The sequence below is a fragment of the Mustela nivalis genome (assembly GCF_964662115.1).
Source record: "Mustela nivalis genome assembly, chromosome: 9".
Lineage (NCBI taxonomy): Eukaryota > Metazoa > Chordata > Mammalia > Carnivora > Mustelidae > Mustela > Mustela nivalis.
Window position 1 is genome coordinate 70,213,925 of NC_139028.1, and position 9,979 is coordinate 70,223,903.

At 44.8% G+C, this 9,979-nt stretch overlaps 1 protein-coding gene across 4 annotated transcripts in view; it reads right to left on the bottom strand.

The window, feature by feature from the left end:
* Positions 1-840, bottom strand: part of RIC3 (RIC3 acetylcholine receptor chaperone) — a 62,390-nt gene extending 61,550 nt beyond the window's left edge. For 2 of the 4 annotated variants that reach the window (XM_082683000.1, XM_082682999.1), the window contains exon 1: positions 503-840. In XM_082683000.1, coding sequence (XP_082539126.1) covers positions 503-695 — 193 coding nt within the window. In that variant the 5' untranslated portion in view covers positions 696-840. The remainder of the gene's footprint in view (positions 1-502) is intronic. The other 2 variants (XM_082682997.1, XM_082682998.1) reach the window with 2 other exon arrangements.
* Between the last annotated feature and the right edge of the window lie 9,139 nt (positions 841-9,979).

Here is a 9,979-nt window from a genome sequence, read left to right on the forward strand (position 1 = left end):
CACAAAGACAGCTTGAAGCGGCGCGCTGGAAGTACACAATGACTTCAGATTAACAATAGCAGTGTCAGTCGACTTTACTTCTTACAAAAGCACAACACAAGACACAAAGCACTCGGAAACCCCAGAGACGGGAGTCCAAGCGGGAGCCCTCCGAACTCAGAGCACTTGGACAGATGAGATAACTGAGTGAAGCCAGTGGGAGGAAGGGAGGACTGCGAACAACGGGTGAGCGAGAGGCCACCTGGAGGGTACCCAGGCACCCCCGCCTGCATCCCCAGCCCTCCCTGCTGCAGAAGGTTGGGAGAGACCAGGCGCCCCAGCGTCCCCAGAAGGTTGGGAGAGACAGCCCGCCGCTGTCCGTTGACGCTAAGGGGACCGCGGGGCTTGGCACCTCCCAAACACCGCCCGGTCCGCCCTCCCTAGCCCGTTCGGAGGAGACCTCGAGCCCCTCTCCCTGGAGCAGCGTTCTCCGTACACTCCGAAGGAGCTAGCTTCCACTTACCTTCCGGCACCGGCGGCGGCTGCTGCGGCTTTCCGCGGGATAGGAAGGCCTTGGGCAGCAGCAGCGACACGGCCAGGACGAGCCCCGAGACCAGGGCCACCCTCTGCACAGTGGAGTACGCCATGGCCGCCGCCCTCGCCACAGGTGCAGACGCCAGCCGGAACCGGAACCGGAACCGCAGCGCCGGCGGCATCCTCCAACCGAACCGCGAGCTGCGCGGACGGCGACGCGCGAGGGACAAGTGCGCGAATCCCCCGCACGCCCGTCCCCTCTGTCCGTACTCACACCCGCACCCTTGGGCTGGGTCAGCTGGAAACCCCTCTCTCTCCGCACCCCGCGATGCCATCTCCCCCTGCCCGAGGGCTGGCGGTCGTGCCCTTCCTTCTCTGTATCCCGCTGGCCTTCCAGCTCGCCGCCCGCCCCGACCGCGCCGCCTCCGCCGAGCACCTTACCGCAAGCAGCGCCCTCCGCTCCCAGCCAGACTCTGTCCGCAGCCAAACCGGAAAATGCTAAAGCAAACGCCTAATGATCTCGCTCCACTGTGTAACTCCTTTCACAAACACCTCTTGATCCCCCGCACAATCCTCAAATTTCTTTCTGGGACCCCCCAGACCCTGAATGATCTGCTCTGAACAGTGCTGCATCCAAACGACCTCCTCTGCTCTTTTCCCAGGATATTCCTTGCTTTTTGTTGTTGTTGTTGTTGTTTGTTTGTTTTTTAAATTTCTTTTCAGTGTAACAGTATTCATTGTTTTTGCACCACACCCAGTGCTCCATCAATCCATGCCCTCCCTAATACTCCCCCCCCCCTTCAAAACCCTCAGATTGTTTTTCAGAGTCCATAGTCTCTCATGGTTCATCTCCCCTTCCAATTTCCCTCAACTCCCTTCTCTCCATCTCCCCTTGTCCTCCATGCTATTTGTTATGCTCCACAAATAAGTGAAACTATATGATAATTGACTCTCTCTGCTTGACTTATTTCACTCAGCATAATCTCTTCCAGTCCCGCCCATGTTGCTACAAAAGTTGGGTATTCATCCTTTCTGATGGAGGCATAATACTCCATAGTGTATGTAGACCATATCTTCCTTATCCATTCCTCCGTTGAAGGGCACCTTGGTTCTTTCCACAGTTTGGCACTGTGGCCATTGCTACTATAAACACTGGGGTACAGATGGCTCTTCTTTTCATTCCATCTGTATCTTTGGGGTAAATACCCAGTAGTGCAATTGCAGGGTCATAGGGAAGCTCTATTTTTAATTTCTTAAGGAATCTCCACACTGTTCCCCAAAGTGGCTGCACCAACTTGCATTCCCACCAATGGTGTAAGAGGGCTCCCCTTTCTCCACATCCTCTCCAACACACGTTGTTTCCTGTCTTGCTAATTTTGGCCATTCTAACTGGTGTAAAGTGGTATCTCAATGTGGTTTTCATTTGAATCTCCCTGATGGCTAGTGACGAGGAACATTTTTTCATGTGTCTGATAGCCATTTGTATGTCTTCATTGGAGAAGTGTCTGTTCATATCTTCTGCCCATTTCTTGAAATGATTATCTGTTTTGTGTGTGTTGAGTTTGAGAAGTTCTTTATAGATCCTGGATATCAACCTTTTGTCTGTACTGTCATTTGCAAATATCTTCTCCCATTCTGTGGGTTGCCCCTTTGTTTTGTTGACTGTTTCCTTTGCTTTTGATCTTGATGAAGTCCCAAAAGTTCATTTTTGCTTTTGTTTCCTTTGCCTTTGGAGACATATCTTGAAAGAAGTTGCTGTGGCTGATATCGAAGGGGTTACTGCCTATGTTCTCCTCTAGGATTCTGATGGATTCCTGTCTCACATTGAGGTCTTTTATCCATTTTGAGTTTAGCTTTGTGTACGGTGTAAGAGAATGGTCGAGTTTCATTCTTCTACATATAGCTGTCCAGTTTTCCCCGCACAATTTATTGAAGAGACTGTCTTTTTTCCACTGGATGTTTTTTCCTGCTTTGTCAAAGATTATTTGACCGTAGAGTTAAGGTTCCATATCTGGGCTCTCTACTCAGTTCCACTGGTCTGTGTGTCTGTTTTTATGCCAATACCATGCTGTCTTGATGATCACAGCTTTGTAGTAAAGCTTAAAATCAGATAACGTGATGCCACCAGTTTTATTTTTGTTTTTTAACATTTCCTTAGCGATTCGGGGTCTCTTCTGATTCCATACAAATTTTTGGATTATTTGCTCTAGCTCTTTGAAAAATACCAGTGGAATTTTGATCAGAATGACATTAGAAGCATAGATTGCTCTAGGCAGTATAGACATTTTAACAATGTTTATTCTTCTGATCCAAGAGCATGGAATGGTCTTCCATCTTTTTGTGTCTTCTTCAATTTCTTTCATGAGTGTTCTGTAGTTCCTCAAGTACAGATCCTTTACCTCTTCGGTTAGGTTTATTCCCAGGTATCTTATGGTTCTTGGTGCTATAGTAAATGGAATCGATTCTCTAATTTCCCTTTCTGTATTTTCATTGTTAGTGTATAAGAAAGCAACTGATTTCTGTACATTGACTTTGTATCCTGCTACATTGCTGAATTGCTGTATGAGTTCTAGTAGTTTGGGGGCGGAGTCTTTTGGGTTTTCCATATAAAGAATCATGTCATCTGCAAAGAGAGAGAGTTTGACTTCTTCATTACCAATTTGGATACCTTTTATTTCTTTGCTGTCTGATTGCTGTTGCTAGGACTTCTAATAATATGTTGAATGAGAGTGGTGAGAGTGGGCATCCTTGTCATGTTCCTGATCTCAGCAGGAAGGCTGTGAGTTTTTTCCCATTGAGGATGATATTTGCTATGGGTCTTTCATAGATAGATTTTATGAAGTTCAGAAAGGTTCCCTCTATCCCTATACTTGGAAGCGTTTTAATCAGGAACGGATGCTGGACTGATATCTAGTAACGAGATTGAACCATTATTCCTTGCTTTCAGGGAAGCTTGGCTTGTCCTGTTGCCTCTGCCTGAAAAATTCCTAAACACCACCCTCGCTGGTGAGAAACTTCTCTAAAGAACAAATGAATAATACTGCCTTCGTGAGACTTCTCCAGTCAGCCCTCTCCTTCTTCTGCATTCCCAGTCCTTCCTTCATGTCTTTATTCATTTGTTTTATAAACATTAAATAATAAACATTTAGTTCCTACAATGTACCAAATCCGGAAATGGCACTATAGGGTCTGATGAATAAGACGGGATTCTTTACAGGGGAGATAGGTATCTAACCAAGAAATGCAGGAAATATTCTCAGCTCCGGAACAGTCAGCTCAACTGGAAGGACAGGGACAAGAAAAGCTCCTGGGGGCACCTGAGTGGCTCAGTGGGTTAAGCCTCTGCCTTCGGCTCAGGTCATGATCTCAGGGTCCTGGGATTGAGCCCCGCATCGGGCTCTCTGCTCAGCAGGGAGCCTGGTTCCCCCTCTCTCTCTGCCTGCCTCTCTGCCTACTTGTGATCTCTCTCTCTCTCTCTGTCAAGTAAATAAATAAAATATTTAAATTTTTTTTAAAAAGCTCCTAAAAGTGGGTGAAATTTGAGTTTTTGAAGAGTAAGTCACCAGACAGACAGGTGGGAGGAGTTAGAGTACTCAGGCAAAGGATACAAAGAAAGCAAATTCATGAAAGCCTGTGTGCCTTCCAAAGATTCTTAGTGATTCATTTTGGCTGGGCCATAGGGCTGGTGACAGGACATAAAGTAATAAGGCTACAAATATAAGCAGGAGCAATATTGTGTGAAGCCTAGATACAACTTCCAGTTCAACATGGTGGATGGAACACACCCATTTATCTTTCCTCCTCCAGACACCTCACAAAAATGAAAATAAAGAGGTAAAGTGTATGCACTACAATACTAAGGAGAATGAGTGAAAATATGACAACAGGCAAAAAAGGCCAACATTTCGTAAGATATAACATTATCCAATAGAAATACAATGATAGTCACATATGTAAGTTAAAATTTTCTAGCAGCCTCATTGAAAAAGCAAATGTGTGGGCAGTGGGGGTGGGTGAGGAGGCCCCTGGATGGCCAGTTGCTAAGCGTTTGCCTTCCTGTCAGATCAGGATCCCAGGGTCCTGGGATTGAGCCCCACATCGAGCTCCCTGCTTGGTGGGAAGCTGGTTTCTCCCTCTCCCAATTCCCCTACTTGTGTTCTCTCTCTCACGGTCTCTCTCTCTGTCAAATAAATAAAATATTTAAAAAAAATAAAAAAGCAAACGGTTGAAATTCATTTAATGCATTTTATTTAACCTAATATACCCAAATATCCTTTCAACATGTATAGCACTCGTAACTCATATTTCAATGGCTTAATAGCCATGTGACTAGTGGCTACCATATTGGACAGTGCAGGTGTAAAACATAAAAACTGAAGTACCTACTGAGGGAAAGCTCCTAGAAGGCAAACTATTTTGCCCCTCAGAACCTAGGAGGGCTTAAGAATTGGAGGCACTGAATTTCTTTAAAGGCAGAGATGTGGCTTGGGCTGGATAAAGGATTGTTGAAAATCTGGTTAAGAAGCAGGTGAGAGGGGCGCCTGGGTGGCTCAGTGGGTTAAGCCACTGCCTTCAGCTCAGGTCATGATCTCAGGGTCCTGGGATCGAGTCCCACATCGGGCTCTCTGCTCGGCAGGGAGCCTGCTTCCTCCTCTCTCTGCCTGCCTCTCTTCCTGCCTCTCTGCCTACTTGTGATCTCTCTGTCAAGTAAATAAATAAATAAATCTTAAAAAAAAAAATTAAAAAAAAAAAAAGAAGCAGGTGAGATCCTCTGAATCTTGTTCCTCAATTATTGGCGCTGGGTGGTTGCCCCTACCAGCTTTATTCAGGCATCATCATTGTTGATACCAACAACATCACTAAAAGTTATTAAGTACTTACTGTATTCCTTGTATTTTACATAACAACTGATTCTAACAATTTTATGAAGTAAGCAATATAATATACCCATTTTACATAGAAAAAAAAAACAAGAAACAGAATACTTATGTAACTCCCCAACAACTACACAGTACCAACTGAAAGCTATTATTCAAATCCAGCCATGCTTATTCCAGGACTTAACCTCTTAACCAACAATTCTGTGGAACCAGGAGAGCTCTGTACTCATGGACAACAGATGCAACCTATGGAGGTGGTACATTATGGGATATGGCTTCTAGGAGGTGCAGATAAAATGGTGATGATCTGCCCCCAACATTCTAGCTTGGGTGACTAGATAGGCATTGATTCCATATAAAAGCATTTTGAGAACAGAAGAAACATGTTTGTGAGATAAGGAATTAAGATTTTGACTAGTTGTATTGGAGTTCCATGAAATATCCAGGTACTGCTCTCCATGCTGGATACATGGGTCTCAAACTCACAAGGAATGTTTGGGCTAGGAACAAATATGGAAACAAATGGCCCTTCAATAGTAATTGAAGTCTGGGAGAAGATAACATCAACAAGAGTGCTCAGGTAGAGTGATGAGAGGCCACAGTAGGAAACCTAGATTACACCATTATGATAAAGTTCCCAAGTGTGAGGACAGAAATGGGGTGAAAAAGACAGTGATCCAGGTGTTAAAATCTCGAATAAGGAGTTTCTGGGCAGTTAGAAGGTGACAAAAACAGAAGGTATAATGATCGGCCAGAAGACACACTTTTTTAAAAAAATATTTTATTTATTTATTTGACAGACCACAAGTAGGGGGAGCAGACTCCCCACTGAGCAGAGAACCTGAAGCGGGCTCGATACCAGGACCCCGAGATCATGACCTCAGCCAAAGGCAAAGGCTTAACCCACTGAGCCACCCAGGCACCCACAGAAGACACATTCTTGTAAGTAGTGGTGGTTCTTGTGTTTGTTGGTTTTGAGAATGATTGTAGCTTCTAAGTCCTTTACATGCAGACATGCATTGATAATACAAAACTCTGAATAAATGCCTGACCCTAATCATTATGTGCTTAATCTTGTGTTTTTTATCATTCTACACTCAAACAAACCTTTTTCCCTCTTGCCTACCCTCCCACTACCATGGAACTTATAAATTGCTCCCTAGAAACTTTCTCTCTCATTCCTGGCATTCTTATCCCTATGCTAATTGCCTTCCCAACATTCATGATTTACCTTTATTCCACTTATCTTGACACCAAATTTCAGCCCAGAAACAAACTGCTCATGAATCACAAGACCCAGGCGAGAAAACCTACCTTTCTCTCTGGTGTGCAGTAGGAAGCAGAGAAGGGCTCTTCTAGCCTTAAACCCCCAAAGAAGGGGAAGACCTCCATCTCCTTCTCCTTGGAATCTATTTCTACTCTGTCTTTTAATGACCAGTAGGGCTCCCTGATAGGACGCTCGTGAAGGCCTACAGCTGGAGCCACTTTTGCAGCTGCTGCCAATGATTTCCTTCCCTCCACCCCTTTCACAGTTGACCTTGCCGAATATAGAAGGCCCAGATAAATCTGAATCCCTTCCACAAAGCTCTCCTGGATGCTCCAGCTCATGCTAACTCTTCTTTTATTAAATTGGTGTGGACACTGTTTATCATGGGTTTGTTGGGTCTTTTCACCTGGGCAGGAACCCCAGGAGAATAGGTTATGTCTTCTTTCAATGACATGATCAAGCACAGAACTGGCTCACAGTAGGTTCTTATTGAAGTGTGAGGCTGCTTGTTACACACACACACACACACTCACACACACACATACTGATTTTGTCACAGCTCCAAGGAACTATCCATCCTTCTAGGAATCAACAGTCAGAGTTTCCTTGAAGAGTCACCTCAAAAGATATATAAACTATCAATTATAAAATAAGTAAGTCCTGGGAATGTCATGTACAGCATGGTGACTATAGTTAGTAATAATGTACTGTATACTTGAAAGTTGCAAAGAGAGATCTTAAAAGTTCTCATTATAAGAAAAAAACCTGTAACTATGTGTAGTGATAAATATTAGCTAGACTTATTTTGGTCAGCATTTCACAATATATGCAAATATCAAATCATGTTGTACAGGGTGCCTGGGTGGCTCAGTGGGTTAAAGGCTCTGCCTTCGGCTCAGGTCATGATCTCAGGGACCTGGGATCGAGACCCATATCAGGCTCTCTGCTAGCAGGGAGCCTGCTTCTACCTTCTCCCTCCACCTTCCTCTCTGTCTACTTGTGATCTCTCTCTGTCAAATAAATAAATAAAATATATATTTTAAAAAATCATGTTGTACATTTGAAACTAATACGTTCTTCTTTAAAGCTAATGTGTTCTATATCGATTTCAATATCCAATGTACTTATATTTCAATTAAAAAAGACTTGGTTAGGGGCGCCTGGGTGGCTCAGTCCTTAAGCGGCTGCCATAAGCTTGGGTCATGATCCCAGGGTCCTGGGATTGAGCCCCACCCTCACTGGGCTCCCTGCTCAGCAGGAAGCCTGCTTCTCCCTCTCCCACTCCCCTTGCTTGTGTTCCCTCTCTCACTGTGTCTCCCTCTGTCAAAGAAATAAATAAAATCTTAAAAAAAAAAAAAAAGACCTGGTTAAAAAAAAAAAAAGAGTCCCATTCAAAAAGAGTCCCATTTCAAAAAGAATCCCATTTCAAAAAGTCACTGATTTTGCCCACCATAGTTCACTCTACCTCATCCACCAAATTTGTCCCCTAGTGACCATGATGGTTAATTTTATATGTCATATTGGCTGGGCCAGTGCCCAGATATGTGGTCATACATTATTCTGGATGAGGGTGCTTTTTTTCTGTGAGGGTGCTTTTTTTTTTATTAGATTAATTTAAATCTGTGTAATTTGAGTAAAGCTGATTGCCCACCATAATGTGGGTGAACCTCACCCAATCAGTTGAAATCCTAACAGAACAAAAGTCTGATCTCTCCTGAGTAAGAGACAATTCTGCAGTAGGAGGTCTTCAGACCTGAACTGCAAAATTGGCTCTTCCTGAATCTCGAGTCTGTCAGCCCACCCTGAAGATTTTGGACTTGCTCAACTTCAATAATCACATCAGCCAATTCCTTAAGATAAATCTCTCTCTTTCGCTCTCTCTCTCTCTTTCTTAGTCTCCCATCATCTCCATCCCCCATCCTGACCACACACATACATCCAATTGTTTCTTTCTCTGGAGAACTCAAATAGACTTTGACTATTTCCAAAAATGTAATTCTCCCTGTGATGGGAGGTTTTTCCATCCCAGAGGAGATTCCAAAGATGCACCTTCGTCTCGGAAAACAGTTTTGAAGCAGAGCCCAAAGGAACTACAGTAAAGTCATGGATCCTTAATATGGATAGGAAATTGGGGTGGTCTACAGGGAAATGTAACCCAAATATCCAGAACACTGAGCAGAAGGGAGCAAGACCTTTATCTCCAAAGCCCAGAATGAAGAAGTCAAAGAAGGAAGCAGGAGATAGGGTAGGATGCACACAGAGGGTATATTGAAACCAGGCCTTGAGAGAAGGGTAGAATTTCCATCCAGAATGAAGGAAAGGTAATAAACATGTTAACTATGGATGTCCAAAATCTTCGGAATCCCCTCTCTTGATGGGGATACCCATCAAGAGACTCACATTGCTCATGTTGAATCCAGCCAACGGTCCTTCCCCTTTCCACTAGGCACAGGTCTAGAAGCTTCCCTAGCCAGACCTACCCATGCCTGACCTTTTTTGATGGTCTTAGGTGGCAGCAGACCCCCATTTGGACGTTACCTCTGAGAGGAAACAGCAATGACTGGGCTGCTTTTTTTGACAGTCTTAGGAGGCAGCAGAGATGGGATGTGCCCACAGCTGGTGGCAGCCCCAGCAGCTTCCTGAGAGGCAGAGCTGAGGCCACACAGGCCACAGGGCAGTGGCAGCAGAGATCCCTCAGAGGCCAGCTCTCTGGCATGGCTCTGGGAGTTGCTTCAAGGTCTGGAGACCCTGTTTTGTCACCTGTGAAATGGATTTTGTGTTGCCTCCCTCCCTGAGCTAGCAAATGTGATGGAGCTTAGAAGGCAATTGGGTGTACCATGAAACAAGAGCCATAGCTACAGCTCAAAGCAGGTAAAAGGAAGAAAACAAGAATGAGAAAGGGGAGATGGTTTCAGGAGCAGGCCTACCGGGAGGAAGCCTCTATGAGGCCCCTATTCCTCACCCTAAAGCTTTCCCCGACTGGGACTGGGAGGGCAGAGGCTGGGGGCATGAGGACCCAGGCTTCTGGGTGGTGTGTGGTCAGGGTAAGAATGTCTTTACCACTCTCCCAGCACCTCTCCTCACTGGGCCCTGCCCCCAGTGGATGCTGAGCATAGAGAAGTCACAGTTGGATACCTTGGGTCTTTCTGCCTCGAATGAGAAGAAATAGTCTTTGGCTCCAATTAATTAAGCAAACTGATAGAAATTCCCTGCCCAAGTCACATTTTGCATATCCATAATCTCTGTGCTACATTTTCTGTATGCTTTACCCCTGGGTAAAAATTGGTGAGCATTTAAATGCTTCCTCACATAATCTTGC